Raw genomic sequence first — 14,090 nt, 5'->3', positions numbered from 1 at the left:
CGGCCGTGCACCGGGCTGGCCGGTGACTAGGAGGTCGCTGGCCCAGTTTCACCCTCAGTTTCCGAGACCAGTAACGTGCTGTGGTTCTTTTCTCACCCACAGGATATAAGCGCGATGTTAACGATGATGGATATCCACCCGGGAGACACTGTCTTGGAAACTGGCAGCGGGTCTGGCGCTATAAGCTTGTTTCTGTCGAGAGCGGGTGAGAACCTGGTTTTAGAAAACATAAAAGCAGCGCAATTCCCTTACCACACGTTGCCTTGCTTTGGACCAAATACTCGTCGTCAGTTCCTACGTGTTTTGCTGCAGTTCCCATGTTCATATATAGTTTGTTGGGTTATAGGAGGCCAGAGCCATTGTAGGGACTGCAAACTGTTTTGACTGTATTTTGAGGGCTGTAGTTCAAAGGGTCACTGAAGGCTCTGTAGAAAGCTGAGTTTCAACCATCATTGCTGTTGGCATTGGCTTAACCGTACTGGACTTTCTCTAATCTCTTGCCTTTCTCAGTTTCCTTTTCCCCGTCCTGACGGACAACATAAGTTATCAGATTGCTGGGTGCCAGCGAAAATGCTTATGTGGACACACGCTGCTCTTTTTCTGTGTTACAGCTGGCCTGGTTTGATCCAGGTCTCAGTGCCACCCTGTGTAGGCAGCAGCGTGGGCAAGGGTGAAACCTCACCCTTAAACTTCGTCTCATCTGTAGGTATCCTGCTACTGGAGAACAGTTCAGGGTGATTTGATTTAGGGGCTCCTGATAGAACAACTTCCTTAAGGGAGGGAAAAAAACACCCCACCACACAGACAAACGCCATCATTGTGTGCTGCAATTGGTTTTGCACGTAACCTGAAAAAATAAAATACCATTTGAATTTGGTTTTCAGTTGGTTTTTAAAGTGTATTTCTGCTATTGCAGAATGCTGCCCTTCTCTGCGCTATTAAAGATGAGCATTGAAGGTAAAGACAGGAACCCCATCATGGATCATCTTGAACTGATATACTGGAAAAGCACGAGTTGCATATCCTGAAGACTCTGTTCAAAGGCCGACTTTGTGGGCAGCTCGCCGTCAGAGTGACTGAACACCTGAGGGTGCCAGCACTGGTCACTGACCCTGAGAAGCACCCCTGGAATATCCTGAGCTGGGAAACCTCAGCACTAAAATTTCTGGTTTACTTTCCCAGTGGTTGTTACAAAGCAGCGTTAGAGACTGTGCTGTCGGTGGTTTGGGCTGCCGTTGTGGGTATACTCTGTCATTCAGCAGTCACGATACAGAACATGACAGCGCTCCCACCTACACCCAGGCAAGTGTCTATGGGAGGTGATGCTTCCTCCTATGCTCTTGTGAGGGAGACACACTGAAAAATCAGCTGCTGTTTTTGAAACCATTAAATAACCTCAGAACTCGAGGACAGCAAATCAGTTTTCTCTTACTCTCCCATGTAGCCATGCTGTCTACCTGCTGTCCTTTGGCCCATCTTCCAGGACAACAGTACAAGGCTTTTACAAGCATGAGTGTTTCTGAGGAAGTTAGTATTCACCAAGTATGTTACCAGTGCCATGGATCCAACCCTGCTCTGGGATGCCAGGTTATACTGCTGAGGGTAACGTGAGGAATTGTTACCCAGTGAATGCTACAAGCTAGAGTGCTGACATCCATCAGGAGCTTAAAATTGGTGAGGGTGTGTAAGCAGCAGCAAAGGGAATCTGGAGGGTCCCCTACGGAGACAAACAGAGCAGTTTGTTCTTCTAAGTCATTTGTTTTAGCTGCAGTAATCTCCATCTGGCATAGTAATTCCGTTAAAAATGCCCATTGTAATGATTTACAGTACCTTTAATGATTGCATTAAATGTTGGCCCAAGATCACTGAGCTGCAGGTGGTTTTGATACACGTTGGTCCCAGGTTCTGAGCTCAGCAGTGGCACCTCTGCTCCCCCTCCTGCTTTCTGCCTCCTACTGCTATTCCGTAGTTATTTCCAATCATCTTTCTGCAATAAACTAGGGTTTTTTTGTAGTTCCATAGTGGAATTTTGAAGACAGCCTGGGATTATCCTCAAACCAACCACTGCTGCCGTGGGAGCTAGATGCTGACAAAAAACAGAGAGGAAAGTCAGCACTTCTTTCTCCAGAGGTGGACTGGGAGAGAGGGAAAGTAAGAGTCATCAAGCTTTTCCCATCTTGCCCTACATGCAGATGCTAAATCCGAAGAAAGAGATTGAATGCCTGATGTTGGCTAAGGGAAAAGTTAGCTTTTGGTAACTAAATACAGCAGGTGTTTTTTGGTCTTGGGTATTTGGTCCATTGTGGCCATTTCATACAAAGGCACCTGGACTTAGCGACTATTCGTCTCCTTTTTCAGTCTTGTCCGAAGTTTCTTTCTGATCGCCTACCTGAATACAGCTGTAACTGTGCCAAGTCAGCAAAATCCTTGGCATCGCCAGGCTGTTAACCATGTCCGTGGGGAGAAAGCAGTCCTTGTGTGCCAGCTCAGCCCTATCTTGAGGAGAGGGGAGAAAGGTGTGAGATGGTGTTGCTGCTTTCAAATTTATTAATAAACTTAAATTAGCAGCAAATCCGGGCAGCGTTAGTCACGGCTTACCACAACGTGGTGCTGACCCAGAAATAAATAGGTTTGATTTGCTCTTTCCTAATGGTGCCCAGTTTTGCCAGTGATGGCCAGCAATAAAAATAGCTGCTACACAGGTAAATGCTGGAATTTAAAGGTAGTGGGCATGTTACTAAGGTCCATGGAAGTATTTAATGTCCAGAAATCCCATTGATTTAACAGATTTCATTAATCCTCTCTCCATGTTACTCTCATTTAATTTTTTATTTTTCATTCCTTTTTTAATCTTTCCCAGAAACTACTGTCATGCGACAGCACAAAGTTAAGAATGTGGAATTTGCTGTGACTTTAAGATCTTTGAACACTGGAAAATAGGATGTATGCAAACCTGACACACTGTAACTTCACAATAATGCAGTTTTGTCTAGCTACTTTAACTAGGTCTCCTTATGTTTCCAGAAGTCAGTTTCAAAATGCAGGAGATTTTTGGAATAAGCAGAGGAATGGATAAGACTTAGCACAGCGTGAACAATTTTATGCTTCCAATATTTCCAAACCGATAATCTGAGTAGTAGAGAGCTGGTGCTGCAATTCTCCAGCTGTTTAAGATGATCAGAGGCGACACTGCTGAGACCCTCACACCTTACGTGCTGGCTCTGGCCTCTGTCTGATCTGGGGCTGCCAGGAAACCCATCCCTTTTATTCAGTTTTCTGAATGGATTCACAGTGGGATCGCAGGTGAGGGAAGGAGCCTGGTGACTCCAACCTAAAATGGCCTAGACAGTCCCAGAACCTCACCCGCTGAGCTGCTGATAGCTGAAAGCTGTCCTTGCCTATTAGAAAGTAGCAAGGAGAGAGAAGCTGATGGTGGGATAGGTTTAAGAAACTGAAACAGGACAAGGGTAGAATAATACAGCAATGCACGTGCTGCTGTCTGTTCCTGGATTTCCTTGTAACGCTTCCTATATGAAGAACACTGTGTATCAGGCTGCCATGGTAAACTTCAGGATAGTAAGTTTATACTTAAAACAAGTAATAACATTTATTACAGTTACAGACAGTAACAGGAAAATAGCACAAGCCTGTGTAAATCAAGGAGTATGCATGAAAACTTGTCTAAGGGGCTGAGATCAGTGAGCAGGTCGAGGGGGTTTCCTTAGCCTTTCCCCACCCCTAAGAAGGGGCAGGTGAAGAAAGAATGATGCATTGAAAACAGCAAACCCCCTTGTAAAAATGTCAAAAAACCTGAAAGCCAGCAGTTTTAAACCTTGCTAACAAGAGAAGCAATCAGTGTCAGCTTTGTAGTGTCTGCGAGTAGGGACCCATGTTGTGGCCTTCCCAGCGGGTCCCTCTGGCAACTGTAGCAGGAGAACCATAGATTGACAGGGCCAGAGATGCTCGGGTTGTCTTGTGCTGCAGGAGTTAGTTCGGGAGGATAACCTGGGAACAGTCTGTACTACTGTAGCTGTGCTCAGTGCCATCTGTGGACTGATGGACTTCAGTCTGTAGAAGAACTAACCCAGCACTTTAATTTGTTTTAAATGTAAAGAAAAAATAAACCGTAATCGATTGTTTCCTATGTGATTACTTCCTAAAGTGAAATTGGGATTTAAAGGTGTACTTCTGTCATTTACAATGCTACTTTTTTTCCTAAATCCTTTATTTTGGGGAGAGGGAAGTAGTAAGCCTAGTATTTTTTGTTTGTTTTCAGTTGGGCCCAAAGGACGTGTTCTAAGTTATGAAATCAGAGATGATCATCATAATTTAGCGAAGAAGAATTACAGACACTGGCGAGCTGCCTGGGAAATAGGGCATTCGGAAGAGTGGCCAGACAACGTGGATTTCATTCTTCAAGACATTTCAGCAGCTGCTGCAGATATGAAATCTGTAACGCTTGATGCGGTAAGTCCAAAAAAATCCCTCCATTTGTCATTTTATCTTTTTGGTGTAAATTAAAACCCCTCATGCTAACAGCCACAATGGGATTCCCATAGCTAGTTTAACTGAGAACAAACAATCACATCCTCACCAATGAAAGAAACACTGATTTTTTTTTTCTTTTTTTTTTTTTTTTCTGTCTGATTACAAGTATTTTCACGGTTTCAGTTACAGTTTCCCAAATGTAAGAGCAGTATGGCTGCAGTACAGAAACACTGCTGTTAATCCCTGCTGTCTTATAAGCAAAGACAAACTCTCTTGTATTTTGGTGAAATGGATGTTTTTGTATCTGACTAAGGCATACATTTCAAACGTTGAATTTAAGAGAAACACATAAGCTTATTGAAAATACAAATGTGTAAACACTTTGCTGTCAGCGATATAGAACGCACAGTGTAGCTGAGGCCTCAGTTAGAGAAAGGAATGCTATTGCTCCCTCTCCTCTCCCACTTTTTACATCCAGGTTTTGTAAAGGGAGGCGTGCTGGGGAGAACAGTGAGATGAGAACTGCTCTTCATGTAAGGCAGACAAGCTACTTAACGTTAATGCTTTTAACAAACAACAATTCTGTTAAAACGGTTTGAGCAAAGAAATGAAATAGTATAAAAATACCATTGTTAAAACTGTAGATATAGTAGTCCACAGGAAGGATCAGATACTGCATATACCGTTTTTCTGTAGTTGAATAGTTTTCTAGCAGAAGCAGCATAAGTTGCCAAAGACGCAAGTTTTCTAAATCTTGAAAAAAAGGGCACATTAGACGTTGAGACTGTAGTGTGATTTTTCATGATAAAGATGCATTTGAACCTTTTTTTACATTTGAAAACTATATATCTAAATTAGTAGGAGGTTTAACATTAACACAGGACAACTGCGTTGGTGAAACGCTACTTGCTGTTTTGATAGAAATTCATTTGGAAGTAGCAAGGACTTTGTTTTGTGAATGTGTGGAGCTCAGATTTCTCTGAAGTTTTGAGAGACAGTAGTAAAACTGGTCTGTGACTGCATACTGCTGCTGCGTGCCGTCCTTTTCCGCAGCTAGACACTGGTCTTTACAGCATGTTGTTACAGAAAAAACTGCTAGGTATGTACCAATATCTAGTGGGCAAAGAGGTGTCGCTTTCTCTTGCAGGTAGTTCTGGATATGCTTAACCCTCAGTCTGCTCTGCCTGTCGTATATCCCAGTCTGAAACAGGGTGGTGTGTGCGCTGTGTATTTAGCAAAGTAAGTATTTACTTGTGGCACTTAGGCATTCACTCAGGCATCACCTAGCGTTGCATTGTTACAGAACCGAACATCTTCTCAAATATACATCCAGCATCAATGGACTGTTTGACAATTCCCCCCCTCCCCTGTAATTACACTTGGCCAAATCCTTTGGCCTTTACTTTGGGAACGTTCTCATTATGGTCAGTGGAAGTTTTCACTTAGTCACTTATCCCTAAGATTGATGGACTTATCAGAGGTTACAAAGATGTGACAAAGGCAGTAGAATTGAGACTAACGATGTATAATTTGAGTTCTCAAAATGCTACTTTGTCCTTTGCATTTCTTCAAAAGCATCACACAGGTTATTGAACTTTTAGACAGAATACGGACCTGGAAGCTCCCTTTTTTGTGTGAAAAGATCATTGAGGTAACTCATAAAAATTGGTTGGTACTCCCTGCTAAAACCAAGAATGGCAAATCAAGTCAGATGTTGGAAACTCAGGAGAATATTGAAGAAGCACCTCAAAAGGAATTCGAAGATATCCACATTCAAGATCAAGAAGTTCTTCAAGACAGTGAATACAGTGGTAAGAACATTGTTGCTGATGAGATATCCTGTTACTGCAATTTGATAATCCAAGGATAGAATGATGGCAAAGTTGCTAGGAAGAGGCAGTATTTTTTTCTTAGGTCAGCTGAGATTGTTGTGAGGAACAGACAACAAGCTTCTGGACATCCCAGACCTTCCCAGGTTTGAAAAAGGATGTATTAATTTAAGTTGAAATATCTTATTAAAAATCTAGACTAAATGGAAAACAAATTGCAATCTGCAGTTAAAGAATGACTGCCTTTCTATGACTCTCTTCAAATTTTTATTTTGTTAATTAAATTCAGTTCTCTGTACTCATTTTGTATCTGCTTCAGAGGACCCTGGCAGGCTTAAGGATTCCATAGAAGGAACATTACCAGCGTGCTCTGTTTTGTCATCATGTTCTGGCCAGTCCAAAGAAGATGCTTCATACTAGTACAGATTTGCAAAATCCCTAGTAGAGCAAAGAGGTCTGAATGTACTGATAGGTGGCAAAAAGAAAATGAAAAAATGTCAGGGAAAAATAATGCATGCGCACTGGCCGCTCTGCTCTGTGTGTATGTTTAAACTCATTGGAAAGAATTTTACTAAACTTACTTCTCACAGAATCCCTTTCTGACAATGCTGAAACACACTGCTGGAGGCCTTATGTTGCAAGACCATCTTACTGGCAGGATGCTCATTCAGGTGAGACACTTGGGAAGTGTTTTCTTATCTTAAATGTTCAGGGGTATTTTATTTTCACAGATACTGTTTTTGTACTGGCATTTGACATGTTACTATATCATGAAGTCTTAAAACTTAAAATAAAATAATCATTGTATGTTGAAATACTGAAGCAGTAACTTGTTTTGTTTTTTTAATTAGCATTCCTTACCAAGCTGAGAAAGTTCCGGCCATGGCTTGCGTGATGCTGCTGAGATGTTAGCTGCTAATGTGAATACTGTATCAGAATAAAATCTAATGAAGTGGTACAAAGAAGCTGCTACATTTCACAAGCTCTGTAACTTTTAAGTAATGACTGCTTTGATTTCTACTGCATGTAAAGTTTGGAATCCCACCTCCTGCTTCAAGGGAAAAGTCTTAACATAGACATCAGGCATGGTGTTGCGATGCAACAGGGATTGTTCTGCAGAGCACTGCATCTGTTTCTGTCTCGTCGGGTCTGTTTCATTCTTTGTTGCTTGTAAACCACTCCATGGATTTGTCTTGGTTCGAGGTGCTACGTCTCCTTTTGCTGGACAGGCTCTGACCATCTACCAGAAATAAGGAGAAAAAAATTTAGCAGGAAAATAATGGTTCAAATTGAAATGCAAGTGAAGCAGCTTCCGACTTTGCTGGTTACTGACTGGTGGCTATCCGTTTCTGTCAGAGCAGCGTCCTTAAAGCGCAGCCGTAAGAGAAACTGAAATGCACTGAATCTGCTCTCTTGGTAAAGCTGTGTGCCCTTCCAGGGACGACCAGCTGTTGGGATACGTGGCTTCAGTTCACTTCCACCAGCTGTGCTGAAAGCTGCCTGGTTATTTGTGAACTTCACATAAAGCATTTGCAAATGGTCAAAATAAACACTATTTTTTCTGATCTTTGTCAGGTATGAAAAGCAAGATCTCTCAAGTAGAAACAGATGTAAAATTAAGTCTTTTAGGATCTGACGTAGGTCTCCGCATAAGCATGTGGTGATGTTTAACACATTGAATTTATTAAATGACATGTTGTAGTCCCCTGACTTGTTCTGTTTCACAAGGAATAGTCAAATGCCAAATTTTTCAAAGTTGTGGGATTCCTTGAGAATCACAGTTGTACTGAAGCTGTCAAAAGCGGTAACACGATCCTACTATAGTAGTGAAGACCTGGATATTAGCGAGAACATACACAAATAAAAAATAGAGTTGTAAGTAACTGTAGCCCTCTATTAAAGAAGTGTACCAAGAACTCTGCAGTGGTTAAGCATGTGAGAACAGCTTTGCAGAACTGAAGCCTTACACAGCTCCCCCAGGAAGTTTGTGTCTTAAGTGTGTTGTGCTCTTAGTAATAAATTATTAATAGCCAGTGTTTGCCCCGTAAAGGCTGTAGTCATGAAGGCTTCTCAGACGAAGGCTGAGGATGCTGTTTTGGGTAGATTAATGTACAAAATGTAAAACAATTTTCACAATAAACTTTTAATACTGTTTTCTACTCTTAACCAAATCTTAAGAAGAAATCATTTATAAACTGTCAGCAATTGAGATACACCTAAAGGAAAACGTGAACTGTGATTTAACCTATGTCCAATCTGATGTCAGCAACTGAGCAGGCTGTGCCCTTCCTAAAAACAGTGGTCTCAACACAAGCACTTTAACTCAACGTGCTCTTTAAACTCTTATGACACACACCACTACTTCAATTGTTTCTTCTAGCGAATTCTGAGTGTTTAAATAGGATTCTCAGTTAATAATGCAACAATAGTAACAAATGCCTAAATAGACTGGAATGCAACCCAAAATCTACCTTAGTGGATGCAGGAAGAGATGCGGAATACAACGCAGTTGGTGCTTTCAGGAAGCGGAGAGACAAGATGTGAAAATGAAACTTCGGCAGCAGAAGCATGTTTTGCCAGGGTAACTGTTTGTACTAGGGATGTCTGCTCACACAGAGATTGCATCTCGTCATGCCAAGAACACAGCAGTCCCTAGAGTAGCCTGAAGGGCCAATGCAGCCTCAGTTGCCTAAGCTAATTGAAAATTATTTGCAACATTAAACCATACCTTGGCCATAGTAAAAAGAAGAGTCAACAAGCATCTTCTCAGTTCGAAAGGTGCCCTTCGAATCCTGGGATGAAGGTAATTCCATCATATCCAAAGTGCCAGTAGATGAGGAGGAAGATGATGATAATCCTAGTCGTACAAATCTTCCTTTCTTGCCACAAAGCAAGCAGTCTGCAGGAGTAGCACTAGGCCCTCGGGGCAGCTGTACTTGATCGTCGTAGTTTCTCACAGCTCCACTGTGGTGCACGGAACGTTCTCGCTGCCATATGTAGTGCGTTGGAGCAATAGCCATCACCTGTCGGAACAGCCGTTCCATGAGAAATCGTACAAATAATGGGAAAACGTAAGCTGAAAAGAAGGGATCCAATTCCTGTATGGCAGAGAATCAGCACTATGTGGCTGAAACGGGTATCACCAATTCTCTGCTGCTGTCTCACTAGAAGATTTGATGCCTTGGGCACGAGGAAGTGAACCGGTTACAGATCAGATGTGGAGGCACAAGTTTACAGCCTTGTATATCCATGTGAATCATCACAAATACCAGCTTATGCTTGGTATGTTGGATGAAGATGGTGTCTTTTATTAACTATTAACCATGAACTAGATGGATCTGGTTCACAGCGTCACTGAACTAACGACCATTGGAAGCTGGGAGGGTATGCTGGGAAAAGCATCCACACTTGCTTTGGTCCTTGTACTTTTCCAATAAGCACCCAACGCCATCCCCAGAGGTGGGATTCTAGAGTAAATGAGATGGCCTTTTCCACCAGCTGTAGTAAGCATTCTGTCCTTAGAACATGACAAGGCTTTTCCAGACAGGTACATTCCACCTGAAAATGAGGGATGTCTTTCCCCCCCCCTTCCCCCCGACAAGTTTGAAAAATGTAGGTTGTAACACTGCATTAATAGTTGAGAATGTTCAAAGTGTGTCCTGAGTTTTTTTTAAATGCAGTGAAAAACCTTAAAAAGTCAATTGAAGTTATATTACTAATTTTGAAAGGATTAAGATTTCACCTGAGGTGCTGGGATTTTTATTTGAAGGTTTTACTTGTGCACAGACTTGTAATTTGTAAAAGAACCACACACATACAATTACTTCTGAAGTGAATGAAGTGAAACAACCGATGGTGAATTTTAAATAGAAATATATGCATAAAGCAGAAAGATTCTAATCCATAAAAACTTCACTTTTAGCAGTAGTGCAATGTAGAATACTCAAGTTCACCTGAAGAGCATAGTTTCAAAGAATGAATTCTAAAAGCAGAAGAAAAAAAATGTTTCACAGAGGATAAATGGACCATTGCATTTTAGCGGCATCTTTCCTTCCCTGGGGCCTGTCTACACACTTTAGGGAAGAAATTACTGGTACAGAGCTAGTACCAGTAGCTCTGGTATTACTGGTATTAATTGTTATTACTGTTATTACTCTTAGCTGGTATTAATTGTTGCAGCTTCAGCATCTACAATATGAAACCCCTCCCTACCTCTTCACAGCAGCGTCTGCTTACAATAGCCCTGTAGTCAATTCTGCTCCATAGCTGATCTCTTAACTTTAAGAAATCAGGGAAGAGCTTTCTCCAGGCTTTTCCCAAAGCCCATGGAAAAATGTCGTACTTTGATTCTTCATCGTCTTCTTCAACTGTATTTGCCAGATACCTTCAAACATATAGAAGTTTGTGTCTGTAAATGTTACTCAAACTACTGTATTAGTATAATTTCTAACATTAAAAGACATACAGTTGAAGTAATTCTTTTTCCTAATATTGTGAGAAAAACTGCTAAGAAAATACAGCCTTCTCTCAGGATTAACGTATTTTCTTAATTAGAAAGCTCCATGTGTATCCATCAGGTAAATAAAAACTTTAACTATTATAAAAATTGCTTTACCCTAAATCCTAAATGAGTAGATCGCAAGGACAAACACACCCTGACAGCTTTCTCCAAACTGGCAAGATCTCCTTGCACTAAAATCACAGAACAGAGTGTGTTGGAAGGGCCCTTACAGACCATCTAGTTCCAACCCCCCTGCCATGGGCAGGGACACCTTCCACTAGACCAGGTTGCTCCAAGCCTCATCCAGCCTGGCCTTGAACACTTCCAGGGATGGGGCATCCACAGCTTCTCTGGGCAACCCGTTCCAGTGCCTCACCACCCTCGCCGGGAAGAACTTCTTCCTGATATCCAATCTAAATCTCCCCGCTTTCAATTTAAACCCATTACCCCTTGTCCTGTCACCACAGGCCCTTGTAAAAAGTCCCCCCCCAGCTTCCTTGTTGGCCCCTTCAGGTACTGGAAGGCTGCAATGCGGTCTCCCCAGAGCCTTCGCTTGCCCAGGCTGAACAAGCCCAACTCTCTCAGGCTGTCCCCATAGCAGCGGGGCTCCAGCCCTCTGAGCATCTTCATGGTCTGTAAGGTCCTTTTCTGACCCAAACCATTCTGTGATTCTATGAAGTACAAACTACTTTAAAAAGTCTCATAATTATGAGTGGCATAAACAAAATAATAAAATAATGCAAAGCTTATGCTAATAAAACCAGATAATTTAAAAGTACTTACAGAGCGACGAAGAAGTTGATTCTTGTATGCTCATTAATTGTGAAGTTAGCCCTCTTGAAATAAATGAAAGTCATTGCCAAGAGATACTGTTTTAAAATGTAAAATGAAGCCTCAGTATATTATTTCTGTATAAAATTTCCTAAAATACTTTGCACATTTATCTTGCACCAAGATATTTTGATCATTTTTATCAATGAGGGAAGCATAAATTGAGTTTCTTGAAGCTTCCATATGATCACATTAGAAAAAATCATGGTATTTGCATTACGGCATCAATTGATGAAGGGCAGATTTTTCACTCTCTACATGTTCTGTCAGCTAAGAAGGAAATACACTCACCTTGTCTGCAATTTTACAGCAACAGTCCATCCAAAGGAAGTCTTGGATTAGATCGTCATCTGCAACAAAAGAAAGCTGTAGCATTTCAAATACCAGAATTGTTTTTGTTAGAAAGTATTTGTAAATAAGTAACAGATGGTCCTTTTATTAAACCAGACAAAAGGAAAGAAGTTAGACCCAGCAGTAGAGAACAGAGAAACTGAGGGGAGAGAGAGATTAGGTATGAAAAAACCTAAGCAGCAAAAGAACACAAAGTGCCAGAAAAGCAAGGTGGAAAATCTACATAGGGCTGCATTTCATTCCTTCTCAGGAATAGCAAGTGGAGGTGAAAAATTACTAGTATTTTTTCTATTTATGTAGCTTCTTCCTGGGTTAAGCGATTCCATCTAACACCATCCCGTCATTTCTGATGAACCACAGCCTCTTGGGATCTCTGCACCTTGATTACCTGACAGCCTTTATACTTGCTTGATTATTTGTGGTTGGTGCATCACTGCCTGTGAACATGTACCATAGCAGGATTACTGCAAACTCTCTGATTCACTCCTGTCTTCCAGGTTCAAGTGAAAGCCAAGTGTAATCTTCCACTACTACTTAATCTCTTCACTAGATCAAATAAATACAAAACTTTGTATGAAAGAGTCACAAATGCAAAAGAGATGCTACAACTCCTCAGGTTTTCTTCCCATCCTGCTTCTCTCCATAAATGTTTATTCCCACAATAAAGAACATGTTTGTAAGAGCGGGAGTAAAACCTTTTTAAAGCCTTGCATAACACAAGATGTACATTGTTTTGCACGTATTTGTTGAAATATAAGAGAAAATAGAAAGGAAAAGGAAATGATCATAAAAGGAAGTACCATACCACTTTGGTTCCATTTGTAATTTAAAAAGATACTTTTCATCAGTTCAGTAGCCCTTCCTGTATCTTTAACTTAAGCATTAAATAATTACACACTAAAATATAACAACAGACTATGTTTAGGCAAAGGCATGGTCATTAGTATCAATATAAAAAGCACTCTCAAAATTACTGAGTTTAGAAAACATACTTGCTTAAGATCTTTCTACTGTTCAGTCAATACTTTGATGTCTGTCATTAGTAACCTACCAAATAATTTAAAGAAAGCTGTCATTTCCGGGCGATGAATAACTAGACGTGGTGCCTTTGGACACTGATATTTATGGCTAGGAACTTTCTTTTCATAGTTTTCTTCATGGTCTTTAAAAGCGGGCCGCTTTAGTCTAATGAGTTTTTTTTGCTGATGTGATCTGTATGCACTCAGTTTTGCATGAACAGTGACAGTGGGAGGTGTCTGACACACCAGATGATTGTGTCTCATTTTGGTAAGTAAAGGTTCCTATTAAAAAAGAAGAAGAAATTAACTACAGAAACAGTCAGTTTGGGCAGTAGTTCTCTGTATTTCTTACGTTCAAGTGAAGCATCGCAGTAGAGCTTGTATGTCAGGTGATACAAAAATGAAGTGTATCAGTACTAATTATCTAGATCTTGTACCCTAAGCCAACTATGTAGGTTTCTTTAATTTAGTTCTGATTTCATGAAGTTTTGGGTTTGGTTTTTGAGGTTTTTTTCCAGTGGAAAGGAAGGAGCCTTCAAGCTTTTTCCATTCAAACTTTTGAAAAATGGAAAAAAATCCATTCCAGGAAAAAGTGGCTGTTCGTCAGTTCCTCCCAGCCCCTACAAGCAAACAAGTAACCAAAGATCCTTAGATCTACCAAAAGGCCTCCATTCCTCCCCTCCAGTTTGTGATTGTGTGTTTTCAAAAGACCATTAATAAAATTAATGCAACAGAACTCTAAGACACGTTAGAATGAAAGCTCTCGAGATCCTCATTTTTGTAATAGTTGGTTACAGCCACTGGGAATAAAACATCCCTCAAGTAGGGCATACCCTGCGGGCATAACCAAGGAAACAAACCTGAGGTGTCTGTAAAGGTAAAAATCAAGAGTGGAATGGAAGGAAAGGTGGATTTACACAGGAGCAAAGGCATTTAGCTCTTCACTAGGACCCTCCACACAGCATCAGGCCGCCTGAGGCCACCTCACAGCAGCCTACTTGGCTCGCCAGCTCTGTGTTAGCTGCCACATACACGACAAAACGGCCCTCACGTGTGGATCTGATTGCACGC

The 14,090-nt window shown here is 41.2% G+C and overlaps 2 protein-coding genes across 2 annotated transcripts; one reads left to right on the top strand and one right to left on the bottom strand.

The window, feature by feature from the left end:
* Positions 1-58: 58 nt before the first annotated feature.
* TRMT61B (tRNA methyltransferase 61 homolog B (S. cerevisiae)) lies at positions 59-7,212 on the top strand (the record flags this gene model as incomplete). The annotated part of the gene is made up of 6 exons (XM_010154130.1): positions 59-205; positions 4,277-4,467; positions 5,636-5,727; positions 6,064-6,299; positions 6,908-6,988; positions 7,169-7,212. Coding segments are annotated over 6 exons (791 nt in total), but the record flags the coding sequence as incomplete, so codon positions are not given.
* Positions 7,213-7,471: 259 nt separating this feature from the next.
* Positions 7,472-13,283, bottom strand: SPDYA (speedy/RINGO cell cycle regulator family member A). Its single transcript, XM_010154128.1, has 6 exons — positions 13,052-13,283; positions 11,941-11,999; positions 11,602-11,687; positions 10,530-10,701; positions 9,046-9,340; positions 7,472-7,557 (listed from the first exon to the last, which is right to left on the bottom strand). Exons 1-6 carry the CDS (start codon positions 13,281-13,283, stop codon positions 7,472-7,474), a joined length of 930 nt encoding a protein of 309 aa, XP_010152430.1.
* Positions 13,284-14,090: the final 807 nt, after the last annotated feature.

This window comes from Eurypyga helias, unplaced genomic scaffold (genome assembly GCF_000690775.1).
Source record: "Eurypyga helias isolate BGI_N326 unplaced genomic scaffold, ASM69077v1 scaffold30736, whole genome shotgun sequence".
NCBI classification, from domain to species: domain Eukaryota; kingdom Metazoa; phylum Chordata; class Aves; order Eurypygiformes; family Eurypygidae; genus Eurypyga; species Eurypyga helias.
Note: the sequence above shows the minus strand (reverse complement) of the source record. Positions and strands in the feature narration are given on the sequence as shown.